We start from the raw sequence: 18,927 nt of genomic DNA on the forward strand, positions 1-18,927 counted from the left end.
GTAGCTTTATAAAGGCAGTGAAGTTTACTATGATTAAAATCAGATGAAAACATACAATCAATGGTGGATTTGGAAAACGAAATTAGTAAAAACAAATAACGAATATAAATTTTAAAATTACATACAAAGGTATACATATTGTACGATCTACATTCACTGTAAAATCGTTTCGGTGGGAGAATTTTATTAAGTTGATATATTGAGCGGAAAATGACTCACAGGCGAAAGAATGAGCACCATCATTTGCAGAGGCCAAGCATGAGTGGCTCTGCCTTTCTTCGCATCAGCAAAACTATCCAATATATCAAACAGCGCTTCACAACATTTCACAAGGTCTTCGTTGGGACATTTCTGCAAAAAAGATCAAAGGACTTTAATAAGGTAGATCATACTAATAACTACAAAATTCAAGAATGATAATTTCATTTCAATAAATTATTAAACCTTATAATAAAATTCACAGATGATATAATATATTATATATTGAATGATATTATTATATATTTTGATTCAACATTGAAGAATGATTATTTAATTTCAATAAATTATGAATCCTTTTCATTCAATTATTTTGATTCATAATATAAATATTGGTAGATGAGATATACATATTTTGGTTCACATTCAAATCGCTAACTGTAAACTGTGTAATGATGAACCATTAAGCCTCTTCTACCCAGACAATATTATTATTAATCTATCAACGCAATTTGATATGCATGTCTTAGCTATAGTAGGGTCCACGTTATAATGGCAGTACTTGATGCATTGGTATTGCTATCCTTGTTTTGCCATTCGACAAAGCAGATAGCGCTATCCTTTTCTAGCTCCGCAACGTTGCCAGATCGTATTTCTACAATGTAGAGATATAATTAACAAAATATGCATTCTCAATTATGAAAATTTATTATTCTATTATTCAAAAATATATTTTCTTGACGAATTATACGAATTAGTTGAATTATTCGAGAAATTATTACGAATTAGACGAATTATATTTCGAAAATATAATTGATTATTTCTAACAAGAATGAACAGATGATCAGCTATCTTCTATAGGAGACATGGTTTTGGCCGCGACACCTCACGTTGACGTCACACCTCCAAGTGGGCACCTGCTGTTCGAATATCCCGTGAGATGTGACACGCGAGCTACTACCCATTGGCACTGCCAAGTCGATAGGCGAGTATCACGGAGGAGTTTAGCCTGCATTGAGTGGAACCACCACTGTACAGCTCCGGCGGTACGTGGGCCTGGTCAGGGCCCGGACGTATACTCTAACTCATCTGTGACATCACCAGTGACATTCACAATTATCCGACTAGGGCCAGTGGAGATCTTCACGTACCTAGATGCAAATTTACTAAATCTATTTCGAGTTTTCCAGTAGTGGGGATAAAATTTTTCAACCTTCTCCCAACCTCCTTCCGTACCCTTCCCCTGCCTCTATTCCTTAGACATTTAAGAAAATGGCTTATTGAAAATCCATTCTACTCTTCAGAAGAATTCAGGACAGGAGTATGTAGACTTGAATAAATTATTAATATCAACTATTACATGAAATAGTTAATTATAACTTAGCCTTATTTTGGGTGAACTATTGAATGTTATTGATTGATATTGTTGTCTTTATTCATTTTAAGGATTTATTATTATTGATTTTATTTATTGTGACCTAATTATAATTTCATTATAAATTGTAAATTTATAAAATATTTTTCGCCCCACTTGGATGTAATGAGCTGGTTTACGTGCGTCATATGGAGGCCGAAAATGATTGTTTTCTGACCAGGCCGGTAAAATTTTTACGGCCCTAGGGCTGTAAAATAACCTTGAAGTCAGCTGATTCTGATTTGATGTGAACGTGTTTACAAAATAGTTTATGAAACGGAATCAGTTTATGCTTCTAGAATTGAATAAAGTATTTTGCAATAAGATACTATCATTTTATTTGGATGGATGAAATACAAATAATATATTATAAACTATTCAAATTCGATTTTCAGAGTAGGATAGAACCTCTAACCTAAACTTCCTAAGTCGATGACAACAAGCATTGTTGACGTCGACATTCAAATTGGCCAAATTTCAAGTGTGCTAAAACAGCTGATCAAAAAACTTTTCATTATTTGTGTTTATTATTCAATAATTGAAACATTTTTAATAATATCATCTTATTGTCATTTGAAGGAGTGATCCGTGGTCTAGTGGTTAGAGTGCTTGCGTAGCAGCATAGAGATCCCGGGTTCAAACCCTCGCACAACCAAAAGTTTTTGAACCAGATCACTCCCGTGTTATCGGATGGGCACGGTAAACTGTCGGTCCCGGCTGAAGTATGACAGTCGTAAGGCCCATTGACGGCTTAAATTATATATTCAGGCGGTGGGACCTTCCCGCAAGGGACTCCCCACCAACAAAAAGCCATACGAATTTACTTTATTGTCATTTGAAAGAATAAAAAAGTATAAACTCAACCTCCCACATAATTGAACATAATCTTCTAGGTTATTTAGACAAATCAGAATAAAAAACAAAAATACTTGAACAATTTCCTGATATTCAGATTACCTCAAATTTGCTAGAGCTATGACCTTCCACTTTTGCTTTCGGAAGTGCTTAATGAACAATTATTCTCATATATATATATTGTTTATTTTTCTGTGTGGCGAAAAATAGCGTTCGCACCACAGGCAAAAATGTTTTTCCGGCTCTCAATCTTTTCTAGTCCTCGGCCTACGGCCTCGGACTTGAAAACCTATTTCGAGCCGGAAAAGTCTCATTTTCGGCCCTAGGTGCGAAATATACTATTGTGACATAGCTTTATGTACTACTGTATCGTCAGGCTGAATAAATGTATTGATTGATTGATCTACAGGCCAGGAAAAATACTCGAGGTTCCCAATTGTATACGTCTCCAGGGTTGGCGCTTGCACGTCCACCACAGGCGGCCAAAAGGGTACGCTAGCGTTTCGGAAAGAAGCACCCGTGAGAGGGGTTTTACGACATGCTATGATGCTACTTCCAGAGACGGAGGCTTTACCCGAGTCCCACAGTCTGACCTATGGGAGTTTCAGATGATTGATTTCCAGATATGGGGATAGCCTACCCTGATCCCCATATATAGTCTGGCCTCTCACTGGCTAACCCCGAAACTCCACCGGAGATTCTTCAATGTGCCCAGCTACTCTCAGAGACGGTGAGTTCAGGTGACTCAGTCAAACCACGAACCTCCCATAGTCTGGAGCCTTCACCCAGCCACACCACCATAAGCCAGGCTACTCCCAGGGGCGGAGTCACACAGTCATCACGTGTACTCCCTTGTCCCTTCACCGTGAGGACCAGCGGCAGTAACTGGGGGATCCAGTACTTCCTGAGACGGGGGCGAGGAACGAACTCCAATGAAGCTCAAGATCCAGGGCCAGAGCTACTATAGCTACTTCTATAGACGACAGTGACAAGATAAGAGAATTTGCAACGCTGTTCTTTTATCTTTCTCCACAACGTGAAACTCACTATAGGTCACAGTAAGCCTGGAGAATATAATCTGGAGTAATGTACAGTTTCTTGAAATACCTAACAAGTAGTACTGAACAAAGAGTACTTGTGGATATATGAATGAAGCCATCAACCAACCTGAACTTCAGCAAACTCGTGTGGATACACATCCATCCAATTCCATATCGCCTTTTCTAAAGCAGCCATGAGCACTTGGTGAGCAGATTTCTTTAGAAGTTTGAACTTTGATATAGATTCTGAAATGGGAGAAAGATTGACAAATAAAAACACTTCTAATTCAAGTGTACATAATCAACACTCAATATGGAAGAAAGGAGCAGTAATTCGAAAAATAGGTACCGTATTCGTGAACTATTTCTATGAACAGTCTTCGCCAATTACACTTAGGTTTTGTGTAGTTGTTAAAAATAATTTGCAAAGAGTAATAAAGTAAATTTATTGATTTTATATTGAACTCTTTTCATGAATTGTTTTCTCTTGTCTGTATTCTCTTCATTTTAAATTCTGTAAACTCATTTTTTACTTGAATGTTTCCAACCAAATTCAACTTTGCATTATTTATACACTAAAAAGGCTACAATTTCTCTACACCAACACCAGCAGAGTAATTAATAACAGGAACCCAACCCATCATAACCGTTGAAATAGTTTCTGATTGGTCCACCAAAACGTGTTCCACTAAAGTCACCCATGGGTCTCTCAAGGTCGAAGTTTCCTCTTGACACCACCACCCTTCTCTACCAAAACTGGTGCCACTTTGTACTAAGGGTGGCTAGTAAGAGAGAAAGTGAATGTGTGCGAGAGGGTGTGAGAGTGAAGTTTTGTTCTTGTGAGGAGTATTGTTTGTCTTCTCTGGATTGTTAACTATGACAAGGAAAATATAGTTCAGTTTTACAAAATAATGTGAATGAATGAATGAATGAATGAATGACACAATAGAACTTTTGAGCCTGATGTGCTCGAAAGAATTTGTGACAGGTAGTGATGGAAAAGAGGAAGAGGAGTATGAGAAGGAAAGGGTGATAGACTGGTTGAATGAGGGGTGGACAACAGTGGCAACATTGCAGTGGCCTTGAGAGACCCATTTTCGCTTGGGCGACTATAAGAAAGGTTTATAAAGATAGCCCTTAGTTAAGAAAATTAGAAGCGGGTAAAATGTATTGTAAAGTAAAATATTGGCTGAATTGAGATGAATAAATACCACTAGACTTGTCAAAGTTATTAAGAATTCTAAAATGCTTGTATCGTGCGAAATTCACTCAACTTTGGTATTTCTATTATCAGAGGCAGTATCAAAGACACCAACGAGAGAGATCGCAAATCGATAAACATTGGCAAATCATACACAGAGCTTTAATGAATCGAAAATAAATTATGCAAGCAATAGTTACCATTCAGAAGCTTTACTAGTTTGATAATATCAACATTGATGTGATGGATAAGTTCTATATCACTGTAATCTGGATTTTCTTCTGTGCTTGTACTTAGCTCTTGTAGCCTGCAATCAGAATGTAATAATTACTTTTCTACTTTTCCGAAGTCTAACTGGGTAGATAAAATGTGTACAATAATTCAACGTTTTATAAAATGGTTCTGTAGAATTCGAAACGTACCTGTCCACCAACAGTAAATAAAGATTCCCTCAACTTGAATCTGAATGAACCACACATCAACCTGACTATAAATAAATATATAAATCTCAGTACCTCTTAAACTATTTTGTCACAACATGTTTCGGACATTAAAGCCATTTTCAAGTCAGAGATATGCTGTGGCAAAATAATTTAAGGGAACTGAGATTTATATTAAAAGTAGACCTGAAGAAAAAAGACAATCAACTTGAGTGTTTCTTCTATTAATCCATATGAAACAGTAAATTTCTACAAATCAAAATATCAACTGTACAAGCTCAACAGATCAAGGATCTTGGTTCAGAATTCATCATTCAATCTTTCTGTAGGATGAAAGTTTTCGTCTTCAAAGATAGTAAGCGATAGTAGGACAAGTGTCTTTAGTTGAAGGGTAAACAGCGCCTAAAGATTATCGAAATAAATGAAAAAACTTGATTTTTTCAATTCATTCCATTTGTTAACCGTAGCAATCTCTCTGCTGCAACCATAGTCAAGATTTTTGACTTCAGAATATTTTACCCTTGTTTCAATTCAATTTACATCATTAAGAAATGAGTTTTAATATCATATAATCATCGATCATCATTAACATCAATAAATTAATTTCAATGTCCTTATATTAATAGGATTAATGATATGACCTTCATACAAAGAAAAACTAACAACACATCAGGAGAATTATTAAAACATACATACCTCGCAGATATTCTGTTGAAGACAGCATTGAAAAAATTAATACTCAGAGCAAACAATACTTTTGATGCGAGAGTTTTCAGTTGCTGATTTGTGAAATCATTATGGATGGGGACTTCTGTAGAAAACAAACAATTCAAATTGTAAAACATAGGATAATGCTTATGGTTTAATGCTGATAGCAATATTGATTCTAGTATCTATGAAAATCTTGTCCAAAGTGAAATGCTATCACAAATCACTAGTGAAAAGCACAATACTGTAAGTAGGCAATTTCAATAATCTTATCCCATTGTTTCAATGGAGAAAGATGATGTGGAATTTCTCCATAATTAGAAGAAAAATACATTAATGTTTTCAATACCATTTTTATATTTAAAAATATTTTACATATTGAGATTCTATTCTTTTTCTTTGTTTCGTAAATTATAAAATTGTCACCAATTCTATAATTTACGGAGGTTTATGATAAAATGAACTCACATTATTCACAAATAGCTCATAGTAGCGTAAAAGTGCATTAATGGAATAGTAGTCCACATTGTAGTTATTCAACGTGTGCAAGGAATCTAACACGGAAAAGGTCATTCATTTCGGATTTTGAAAGTTATTAAAATACAATATGTGTGCTACAGCTAGGATATGATTTTCAACTTTGTTATTACGAACATATTTCCTAATAAGTGGCATAGACTTTACAAATCCAACTATTAAATACACAGAACATTGTATCTTGTTCTGATGAAACCATGAGGTAACTAAAATATTAGTTTCAATTTGATAGCGAACAGTGAAAGCATGATGAAATAACAACTGGTAATACTGCATTTGAAAAGAAATTACCTAGAAATTGACAAATTTCACGCAATAGTATTTTTACGTTCATTGTCTCGTCAAATCTTGTCGTATCTTTCGGTTGATTTGAAAGACACCTTTCCAGTGTATCAAGGACAATTAACAAGGATTCGTAGCAGTTCTTCTCCATTTCAGGGCCATGAGGCTTCGATCCAGACATTATAGCCAAGAACTGAAAATATCATCACAAATCAGAAAGAAATCGTTTCAGAATAATCAAAACATTTTCTACGTAGAAAAACAACAGTGTCTAGACTACAACAAAGTTATTATAAAGTGTTCAGTCATGCAAAACAAAATCAAATATAATATCACCATTAAATTGAAACTAACACCAGATATATTTATCATAACTGCCGGATAAATTAGATTATAATTACTGTACAGTTTTAGCATATAAACATTTGTGTAATGTACAATACTGGTTATGATCACAAAAACACAGATAATTAATTAAACGATGCTATTAATAACACCACTACCAGATTTTTCAATAAAAATAAAAACGACTATAGATATTTGAAAAAGTAGTTTAGAAACTAATTACCAGTTTTATAACGAAATTTCCCTTTTTTAGCATTACCATATTATGTTAGGGCTAATTAAATAGAGTTTTTGAGTTGTTGAGTCAATAAACACACTACAACGGATTAAGCTGTATTTATTGCATTTTTTATGATTTAAATTTTCCTCAAATAAAGTTGGCAGTTAAGGCTGTGCAAAGGCTAAAAATAAACTTTCTACTCGTGATATTTTTCCAAGTTTTTCGATTTGTATATCATCAAGCTATCAAAATGAAAAAGTTTTCTCAGGAAAACATTTTTTCTGATCATTACTTTTTGAGATATGAGCGCCTAAAGTTAAATTTTTGGGACAGAACATTTCAAATTCGGTAAGAGATAAATCCATGAGATTTAGCGGATAGATTCTTCATGGTATTGTTGATCTAGTAAAACAAAAATTTTCTGAAAATATCAATTTTAAGATAGTTATTCAATTTACTAAAAATAACCAAAAATAACTTTTAGTTGAGTTATTTTTGGTAAATTGAATAACTTTTTCAAAAATTGATATTTTCAGAAAATTTTTGTTTTACTAGATCAACAATACTATGAAGAATTCATCCTCTGAATCTCATGGATTTATCTCTTACCGAATTTGAAATGTTCTGTCCCAAAAATTTAAACTTGAGGCGCTCATATCTCAAAAAGTAATGATCGGAAAAATATTTTCCTGAGAAAACTTTTTCATTTTGATAGCTTGATGATATACAAATCGAAAAACTTGGAAAAATATCACGAGTAGAAAGTTTATTTTTAGCCTTTGCACAGCCTTAAGCCCGGTCTAGACGCTCAAGTTTAGCTTCAGTCTTTTGCTCAAGCAAAAGTCGGTACACGTAAGTCGTTGCATCTGGACGGTAAAACGGATGGGTCTTCAAGCTTAAGTCGTTAAACTTAAAATGTATCGGCCGGGAATCTTTTTCCATCAAACCGTCCGTCTTTTGCCTATCTACCCAAACCATGGTAGCTCATACGGAGATATGCCTCGGGAACACAGCTCTTCAAGCTCCTCAGCAGAAACAGGACTCTGTTCAACCTGCAGCAGACACTCTGTATATGCTCCCTCCAAGAAAGTTTCCTATCAAGATGGAAGCCCAAGAGCTTTACAGGAGGGAACTCATACTGCATCCCATTCCTAAGGCTGAAGACAATGGTTTGTATCTTTTCACTGTTTAAGGCAAACCGGTTAGCAGCAAACCAGTCGGCAGCTGCCCCTCTGGATGCATTCATCAATTCCTGGACCTCATGCATATTCCTGCCAACATCCATGATAGAGGTGTCATCGGCGTAGCATACAACCATCCTATGATCTGAAAGGGCAACATCATTGATCATAATAAGAAACAGAAGGGGTCCCAGCACAGATCCCTGGGGCACCCCATAACTCAGGGCTCTAACCCGTGAGAGCCCACCACCTGCCTGAACAGCCTGCCTGCGTCCACCCAAGTATGAGCGCAGAAGCTGGAGAGGTCCACCGACCACACCATAGAGAATCAACTTAGACAGCAAGATTTCATGATCCAGGGTGTCAAAAGCCTTGCTGAGATCACATAGCGTCAACCCAGCAACCCCCCTTCAAAACTATCACATATCCCTTTAATTATACATTCAACAGCGCCCACCGTCGACCGTCCAGCCCTGAACCCAAACTGAGTGTCAGCAAACAGACCATTCAGCTCACAGAACTCATGCAATTGGCCACCTATTATGATCTCAAATATTTTTGACAGAACTGGCAAAATTGAGACTGGTCTATAGTTGTTAGGATCCAGGCGAGAACCCCTCTTATAAATCGGTACAACCCTTGCCAACTTCAACTCATCTGGGAATACATTCTGAGCTAGACACTCATTTATACATTGAGTCAAAGGTATCAAAATAAACTTAATAATACGTTTTAAGAAATTACTTGACATACAATAAATGTCCTTGCTTGCCGAACACTTGAGGCCCATGGTTATCCTCGCATGTGACACTGTGCCACACCAGTGTAGCTGTGGGTGGCTGCCGAACCCGCATAAGATGACACACAGGCAGTGCCACTGATGCAGCCATCCCTTCAACTGGTGATGTTGGTGTTGGCAAAGGGGCTGTTACTGATGCCGATGTCGATGATGCTGTCAATGAGGATGCCACCAATGATGATGCCGGAGTCGATGATGGTGCTGTCAACAATGCTGGATCCGGTAAAGAGACTGTCACTGGTCCCGATGTTGATGATGATGATGATGATGCCGCCGACGACAATGTTAATGATGACGCCGCTGATGATGGTGCTGTCAACAATGCTGGATCCGGTAAAGAGACTGTCACTGGTCCCGATGTTGATGATGATGATGATGCCGCCGACGACAATGTTAATGATGACGCCGCTGATGATGGTGCCATCAGTGATGCTGGAGTTGATGATGGTGTGACATTCAATGTCAGCTGTTTTACATCCATGAAATCAAGCCGGTAAACAGCTGATTGTAGAACAAATAAACATATGATTCTCATTACAGCATACTATACTGTTAATAAAATCCTACATTTTCTTTAATATTACAGTCGAGTATGTTTCCTAGTTCCGAATTAGGAACAGCAAAACTGGTACAAAAACGCTTTTTAGCGCTCAAGGTGGAAGTTTTGTCAACTACAATCAAGAAATTCCTGATTCGAAACTTGTAAACTAAGTTATGTTTATAGAATGCATGTAGTAATGTCAGGACAAGCAGGTAATGTTTTCTGTTTATCAATTATTCTTTTCTAGATTATTATGACAAAAATAGTGTAAGTTACTTGGACGTGAATGTCTTTTGCAGTGCTCGAATGAAATTCTAGTCTCGGCTAACGCCTCGACTAGAAACATCATTCTCGCCTGCAAAAGGCTCTTTCCCGTCCTTGTGACTTGAGATACTATATCGTCAGAGTTAAAATAGAGACAAATTTTGATCATAAACAATTACATAGCACGTTAGTAGCACAATGGATATTTCAATGCTTCAACCAAAACTTTAGGTTAATACACAATGAATATTTTAATTTTAATTCTTTAACCAAAACTGTAGGTTAATATAAAAGATGTTTTAAAAACAGTGTTTCCAGACAAAATATCTTTGAAAGCAGCAGTTTGCAAAATCTTTCAACTGACCGTTTCGTTGACTCGTTGAAGAATTTTTGTTAGGCCAGAAATGACAAGAGAAAAACGGTATCGACTGATCTGGATGAGACACTCCTTTGAGTTTTCTTCGTTCACTCTTGTAGTACATGTTTGAGGCCCCGCACGACTCGGTAACTGCAATCAAAAACGCAACAAATTGCCTTAATACTGATTATTGTTATCCTTCAATAATTTACATTCATTACACCCTAAGGGCCGGTTTCCGAGCTCGGAATTTAGCCAAGTTCTAGACTTTAAACAGCTGGAGTCAGAAAATTGGTTTTCCAAAACGGGGCGTAGTTGCAGTTTTTATGACAGTAGTCGCAGTTTTTATTTTCTCATTTCTATAATTGGAAACGTTTTTCCTTGACGAAATTAAACATTCCTAAATAATTCAAAATAGCTAAAACTTTACACTATTTTCTCTTTATTTTATTTTGTGTTCAATATTCTAGTTTTTCGAAATTTAATTCAAACGTTACTATGACAATGACTACGACAACGCCCCGTTTCGGAAAGCCTATTTTCTGAATCCAGCTGTTTTAAGTCTAGCTAGAACTTAGGACCGGAAACCGGCCCTAAATATATTTCATAATTCAAACATGTTCTATAGCGAGGTCCACGTTATAATGGCAGTATTTGATTAACATTGGTATTGCTATGGTCCTTGACTATCATTCGAGAGAAAACAGATAGTGATATTCTTTTGTACCTCCGCAACGTTCCCAGATAGTTTTCTATGAGTGTAGAAATAGTATTAATTAACAAAATATTCAATCTCAATTATTATAAAAATGTATTATTGAATCACTGGAAAATATATTTTCTTATCATATAAAATATAATTGATTATTTTTAACAATAATGAATAGTTAATATTACATCAGATATACCGTTATCAGCTATCCTCTACAGAAGGTAGTGGCAAGGCAGAAAATCGGCATTGCTGTTCTCCTATCTTTCTCCACTGCCATTATAACGTAGACCTCATTATAACCAATCCTCATTATATAGTACCGGTATAAATAGAAATTCAAATCTCAGTACCCTTTTTGAATGATTTCCCTAAACAGAAAAGAGACAATAGTACCGGTAGCCTATCAAAAGTTTTTTTCAAAACTGTAGCCTTGTTTACACAGTGCGAGTAGCTCACCAAGACAGTGGACATAATTATTTACAGAAGAACATCTATAATTCGTAGTTGACAAGACCAAGCGTTTACTATGAATTATGGAGGGTACAAACTATAGAGGCTATGGAGGAGGAGGATGAGAGAGAAATAAGAGGAGGAGGAAAAGACTAATCATGGAGGTTGAAAAATGAAACATATTTATCATTTAGCGTATGGTGCTACGACACAAATCTCTATGTTATCTAACACATATAAACAATGAAGTCATCTTAGTCACAAGATTTGAAAAAAGGGTCGAACACAAATAAAAAGGAAATTTTTAAAAGTTATATACATATATCTAGAGTTTATCAGAGATTAACAATGGTGTAATAACCGAAGCCGGTCTTTCTAAGTATCAATAAATCTGTAGGTTTTTTGACAATTTCTTAGTCTTTTTCATTTAATATATCTAGTCTATTTAAATATGCCCCGGCATCTGGCGTAGCTACCAAGAAATCATCCAGCCTGCCCTCATAAGCTGTTCTTGTGCACTCTTCTACAATGTGTCATATGGTTTGCACAGCGCCACACTCACAGAAATGCATTGGATCCTTTCCCCACTTGTGCAACGCATAGGCACATCTTCCATGCTGAGTTCGGATTCTGTTAAGAGCCGACCACAGTTTGCGTGGCAAATCAAAACCTGGTGGCTTTTGGGTGATACATGGGACAAGATTGTTGCAAGGCGTCTGTTAAACTGAACCCACCATCCAGAGCATGTAATGCCGTTCTGGTGGGAGGCTTCCCAGACGTCAGGCGGATTTGATTGGCATCTTCTATATCCCCATGCATTGGAAAGTTTTGATTTTGCAGGATCTTGTTGAACTTTCTTGTTAGAGCATTTATGCGTCGGAGGTTGGGGGGTGGAATGTGACTCAGCACCGGGAGCCATTCCATTGGCATCGATTTTATGACTCCAGCAACCATTCCCATTAAATTATTAAACTGAGCATCAACATGTGAGCTATTTAGCCACACGGGCGCACAAAACTCAGCAGTTGAAAACACGAGACTCAGGGCTGAAAAGCGCAATGTTGAAGCTGAAGCTCCCCAAGAAGTTCCACAGAGCTTTTGGATGATATTGTTTATGGACTTCAGGATAACAGCAATTATTCTACCTAAATAGCAGCATAACTGTTAATAAGGTCAAGTTATAATCATCAGATTTTTAAGTCACAAATTCACAGAATATTTAAGTAGGCCTAATTGGATTCATGAAATATCTACAAAATAATATCATCCAAGATTAAACTGTATAGAAGTTGAAAAATATGTAACAGAAACTTAAACTATGAAATAAGTGACAAGCTGACAACATTCATGGTTGACGTTTCGCAGCTGATTGGAAATATCGAAATGAGTACGATAGTGTTTTTCCGCCATTCTTGTAAGATGCTCCTTGAAAGGAAGCGTCCTGTCAAGTACTACGCCTACATATATCTAGGAGTTTTTCAATGAGTGAGCCACTTCTCATCGAATTGGATGCGAAGTTCCTGTTTGCATTTCTGTTACTGAGATGGAAGCATGCAACCTCGGTTTTACTGGCATCGGTTGGAGGCGCAATCAGCGAAAATATTTTCCCAGTTTTGCCAAGTCAGATAATGCTGTGCTGAAATGCATTCTGCCGTCCTTTATGGGGTCATTGAAGATTTTATTGAATTGAATAACGATGTAGCATGCCGACTGATAGTTTCAGAACTGGTGCAATAGTTCAATACTCTTCTAGATTGTTAAGGGGCAGTTTGAGTGGAGCACAGTAGAATGCTTTGCTCCGATTGCAAAGGTCAATGAATTACCTGACTCAAATGCATTTCAGAATACACAAATCAGGACAGTCAGAGCACTTGTCGATGAACGGACATTTCTGAAACCAAGTTGAGCTTTACTGAATAGTTTATTCTTTTCAATGTATTCCAACAAATGTTGGCTAATAATTTTTAACAACTTTGGACATACTAAAAGAAATAGATATTTGCCTGAAATTTACTCTCTAGTTGATATCGCTTTACTTATAGATTCACTGATTATTTTTACAATTACAAATTGTAAAAGTTTTGTTATTTTTACAATTACAAAAACAAGATGTTTTGTGTTGGAAGTGAGAGTGGAAGAGGTGTGGGTAGTCACTGGGTGTAGGATTCAAGTAAGTTTTTAACAAGGTTGAGACAGTTCTAAATTATCGTTTTTTAAATAATGCAGTTGGACTCGGATTTGTTGTTGTGGTGAGGGTGATGAATATTTGATTGAATTTATGTCAATCTGATTTGGATTGTATTATGGGTGTAGGCTAATTAAGTTTATTAAAGTCATACCTACTTTTTTATGGTCATTTTTTCATATAAGTTACTTATAAATCGATAATTAAATCTAATAAAAGGCTAATAAGGCAGGATAGTAATTATAGGTCAACTGCAAGGACTTCAAGTCCAAAGTTGGATACACTTCCTAACTTATTCTCTAAAAAAATAAGTCACCTAGAATATTTTAAGTAGGTGTTTATCTTCAAAATTTGTTAAGGCTGAAAGTGATTACTTCAATATCATCATGTGGTGAAAGCAAACTGTTGCTGTTAGCTAGTATAGCTACTGTTCATTCATTCAGTAATTTGTTATCAAATTGTTGATACCGGGTATAACTGGGCGTTGAGATTTCCACTTGGTTTCTCTGTGATGCCATGGAAATATCCAATTGGCAACTAATAATTCATTTATCATTTTAATCTAAGGTTTCTCTTTTGTTGATTATTTTAATCAGGAATGATTATCAAGAAGTAATAAGTTGTTTGAAATGACAACACTCCTCCCAACACCCCATCATCCGGTCAGCTCCCATTCATAAAAGCACACAGGCTTTATCGATTTTCAGACGGATTGTTGACTGAGTTAGAAACTCGGTCAAGAGGTATCTAATCATGTTAAAACACCTACTTACCCTTTCTTCAAACCTACTCATTAGGGATGACACCCATTCCACTGGTTTTTGAGTAGCCATTGGAAATAATGTTTGCAAACAATCACATTCAAGTTATAAAAAGTGTAAACATCACGTCGCCGCCATCTCGACAATCGGTCATATTGCTCAATACTGCCAATATAAGCAACAAAGAACAAAATAATATACCAGCTGCATGAATGCGCAGTGCTACCATTTTAATTTCCCTGAAACTATTCCCTTTTCCCTTGAGATGCAAAGGCATGAATGAGAGGACTGCTCGAAGCCGCGAAATGATCAAATATTCAAAACAGTCTACTCCAACATGATCCAATTAATAAATTATTATTAATTTGCTGGCAATCTTTTGTAGTAGAGATGAAGTTGAGTGGAATATGAATGATTAATCATATTGCAAGTAGGAACTAGGGAGCATTCTAAACTATGAACATTTTCAATGGTAGAATAAAAAAGATTTTTTAGTCAATTTAGGCTAACTTATTTTTACTTTCTACTATGTGTCAGCCTATAATGTATAGGTAATGGACTCCATTAATTATTTATAAAAATCAAATTTTCATCTCCTTCAATAATGATAACTTAGTAAGAATAAAGTAAGCCTACGCCGCACATTAATTGTAAGGTAGCCTAATTACAAATCCCAATTTAAAAAAACTTGTTCTCTAGTTTTAAATGCAGTACGGTATACTGGCTTTTAATTTCAGAAAGAATTATTTTTTAACATACATTAATGTACCTACCAAAATAGGCATATACGGTAATGTACTGTATCATATCTATCTGTATAGTATTGTTCTGCCAATAATTTATAACACTAAAAACCCCAGTCTGTTGATAGATTTTCCTTTCACTTATTTTTTTGTAAATACCGGTACACTATAAATTAGTATAATACGAATCAGAACGGTTATTATGATTATATTATCATGAATAACGGTTATATTATGAAACTTTACACTTTTCTCTTCTTAGTCATGACCATAAATCTGGATTGACTGTGTCTGGGAGAGGACCTGACATGGTCCTTGTCATAGGATTGACACATAAGTTACCTATATCAGAAAAACACTTAATTACGTTTGTTCACTATACTTAATGAAACACATTAAACAGTTAAAAAATAGTAAATATACCATTGTTTTGCAATTTTTTCAATATGGCCCCGCCAGTAAAAGCATCACATAGGTTCAGATGATGCCTTTGTTGGCCTCAAAATATTCTTGCACATTGTATTGGTGACTCCACTAACCACTTCTCAATTCACGACCTGAAGCACCTGATGTCCAGGATCCTCACTTATTGATTGAAGTAAGACTTGTTTGAACTCAAATTTGTTCTATTTTTAGGTCTATATTTTTCATATCCAACATGAATGAAATAGTTCAAATATAGGCTATTTATATTAAAAAGGCAGACGTTTTTCCATTCTTTTACAAAACATAAAAAAAATATTTCATTATTTTTTATACATTATTAAATCAGCAATATTTGCCGAGCATCTAATCACTCTCTATGATAATATGCTGAAAGGTGATGACCATAGAAAATTCTTTCCAAATTTATGCACCGTATGAAAAGTATGCTTCTGGTATGGTAACACAACAGTAGGCTATAACAGCTACGATACAGCTGCAAAATATAGGCCTAAATTTCAGTAGGGTACATACGTAATGTAAATTTAACTGATTACCATATTATCTTTCTATAAATAGCATACCCAGTTGTAAACACTTTACTAGGCCTATATGTTTAATTATATAATCAAAGATTTATTTTGTTTATTCAATCTATGTTATTATATCTAAACAAACATGATAAAATCATCGGATTAATTGGCAAAATCGTTCGTTTTAATTATTTATATTGAAGTTGGTCTATATAGTTACCATATATATATTTCATCATAAGATCTATAAGGTTAATCTAATACCTCAAGTCGATAGCGAGAGTTATATCCAAAGATAATAGATATTCAAAATAATAATTGATTGAACAATTTTTTTCTTATTGCAGAATTTTCAACATGAGTAAAATTGATTCAAGTAAGTTGGATATGGTATTGCTCTTTTTGAAAAATTTGGTACTTTCTTATTTATTATAAATAATTTATGGCTAAGTAGAATAAAAGCGTGATTTTATGGGATATAGGCTACAATTGATTGATATTGAATATACTAATACTAATCCATTCTTGAAAATTTATTTATTTGATAATTTACATATTTGAGGGCACCAGGAACTGAATCCCATTATTGCCCTCATAATTCAAATTGAGCATACAATTTGAAAAACAATACATTAAAATGAAAATAAAATAAATTTAACTAATATACTATTGATTTTAGAAAGAAACTGAAAGCAAGATACAAACAAAATAGTAGAAAACCTTGCAATTTTTTTTCTATTGGTCAATACTATAGCCATCTAGTTTAAAGACTAATGAGCTAATTTTTTTCTATCCTAAATTACTACTTGAAAAATTGAACAGTGAATTTCTCATTGGGAACTCTTACTGCTATTGTTTAATTGATATGTACACTTATTGACTGCACTATAGAAGCTAGATTCACTCAATCACTGCTCTGCTCTTTCACTGGACACTACTTGAACAAGCACTACACTAGTTCAAACGGTTTCCTCCTTTTGAGCCTCCGCACCAACCCTCCATTGTCTAGCAGCTGGATCGCCTCGACGTTGTCATGTTGGTGCAGTCGCCCCTCGTGCCTCTCCGTATGCCTCTGAATCTCGGTGGACACCAGGCCGACGTGCAGGTCTCTATGAAGATCGCTGTTTCTGACATACCAAGGAGCATCCACAATGTTCCTTAGCACTTTGTTTTGAAAACGTTGTATGACATTGATGTTGCTGTCTTTGGTACAAAGCTGTATACCATACGTCCATACTGGCTTTAATATCTGTTTGTACAGAAGTACTTTGCTTCAGATTGAAAGGATGGAGTTTCTTCCGATCAGCAAATACAGCCTCTTATATTTGATTCCAAGCTCTTCTCTCTTCTTTTTGACATGGGCCTTCCAGCGAAGCTTTGCGTCCAAGGTCATACCTAGATACTTGGCATCATTAGCATATGGTACAACTTGGTTGTTGATAGTTATTGGTATAGGCAGGTTCTTCTTATTGGTGAAATTGATGTGAATCGACTTTGCTTCATTCAATTTCATTCTCCACTTTCTAGTCCAATCTTGAATTTTGTTGATGGATCTCTGTAGTTTCTCTGTTGCAATATGAATATTGCAATAATACTGAATAATAATATTGAATAATACTGTCTACTGATAATATAGCTGTAATGTCTGCAAATGTTGCTGTAGTATTCTCATCAAGGCTGGGAATATCGCTGGTAAAGAACTGGTCCCAGAACACTGCCTTCAGGAATTCCTACTTTAATTTCCTTCAAATCAGAATATGAACTTTCATGCCTGACCCTAAAGTATCTGTCAGTCAGATAGGATTGTAATATATCTGTATATTGCTTTGGTAGCACTTTTTTGAGCTTGAAAATAAGACCTTCATGCCATACTTTATCAAAAGCTTGCCCTATATCAAGGAAAGCTGCTGAACAAATTTTTTTCTCTTCTAAGCACTACTCTATTACAATTATAATTACATGCACTTGATCTATTGTTGAGTGTTTCACTCTGAAGCCAAATTGGTTATTTTTATTATGTGCTGTCTCTCAAATTATTGGTTTTAGCCTACTCAGTAAAATCCTTTCAAACAACTTGGATAGGACCGGTAACAATGATATTATATTGGCCTAAATGATGATACTTCATGTGGCTCTTTACCTGGCTTTAGTAGCATTATAACCTCTGCTACTTTCCATATGCCTGGCACGAATTTTAGTCTGAAAGAAGCATTCAAAAAAATCAAATCAAAATTTTTATTCACAATACAAACAGTTGAGGGTCCTGCCAAACCCAAAGGATTTTCGGCGGGTGCCCAGTTACAGGAAAAAAATTAGTTACAAAAGATAAATAAACTTAGACAAAATAAATATTACACTTCAAAGATTTTAAGTAAATAATGAAAGAAAACTAATGCAAAATGGAAAAATAAAATAAGAAATATACATCAGATTTTGATACAGAATTAATTAAAAAAAGGGAAAAATGAAAATTTATTAGAAAGGAATGAAATAATAAGGAAAAGGGAAAAAAAATGTACACAAATAATAGTACATTTTTATCGTTGAGGCAGGCGGCAGTGACAATAAAAGGAAAATTTCAAAACTTCTGCCAGCAAAAATTGAAAAATTCTAATAATGTAAGCATATAGCTGTCATTTTTTTTAAATTGACGTTTCTTAAAATTATGTGTACGTTTGTAATATTATTAGTTCTATAAATTGATTGTGCTGTTATTATTGAGATACAACATTACATC

At 35.2% G+C, this 18,927-nt stretch overlaps 2 protein-coding genes across 3 annotated transcripts in view; one reads left to right on the forward strand and one right to left on the reverse strand.

Annotated features, from left to right (window-relative positions):
* LOC111044527 (neurofibromin) overlaps positions 1 to 14,679 on the reverse strand; it is a 145,257-nt gene extending 130,578 nt beyond the window's left edge. Inside the window, exons 1-7 of the mRNA XM_039427074.1 lie at positions 14,504 to 14,679; positions 10,390 to 10,533; positions 6,685 to 6,868; positions 5,845 to 5,959; positions 4,909 to 5,015; positions 3,635 to 3,753; positions 220 to 351 (exon numbers count right to left, since the gene is read on the reverse strand). Coding sequence (XP_039283008.1) covers positions 220 to 351; positions 3,635 to 3,753; positions 4,909 to 5,015; positions 5,845 to 5,959; positions 6,685 to 6,868; positions 10,390 to 10,533; positions 14,504 to 14,563 — 861 coding nt within the window. The 5' untranslated portion in view covers positions 14,564 to 14,679. The remainder of the gene's footprint in view (positions 1 to 219; positions 352 to 3,634; positions 3,754 to 4,908; positions 5,016 to 5,844; positions 5,960 to 6,684; positions 6,869 to 10,389; positions 10,534 to 14,503) is intronic.
* An 879-nt stretch (positions 14,680 to 15,558) lies between these two features.
* Positions 15,559 to 18,927, forward strand: part of LOC120350934 — a 34,364-nt gene continuing 30,995 nt past the window's right edge. The window contains exons 1-2 of one of the 2 annotated variants that reach the window (XM_039426287.1): positions 15,559 to 15,832; positions 16,538 to 16,566. In XM_039426287.1, coding sequence (XP_039282221.1) covers positions 16,548 to 16,566 — 19 coding nt within the window. In that variant the 5' untranslated portion in view covers positions 15,559 to 15,832; positions 16,538 to 16,547. The remainder of the gene's footprint in view (positions 15,833 to 16,537; positions 16,567 to 18,927) is intronic. The other variant, XM_039426288.1, reaches the window with a different exon arrangement.

This window comes from Nilaparvata lugens, chromosome 4 (genome assembly GCF_014356525.2).
Source record: "Nilaparvata lugens isolate BPH chromosome 4, ASM1435652v1, whole genome shotgun sequence".
NCBI classification, from domain to species: Eukaryota; Metazoa; Arthropoda; class Insecta; order Hemiptera; family Delphacidae; genus Nilaparvata; species Nilaparvata lugens.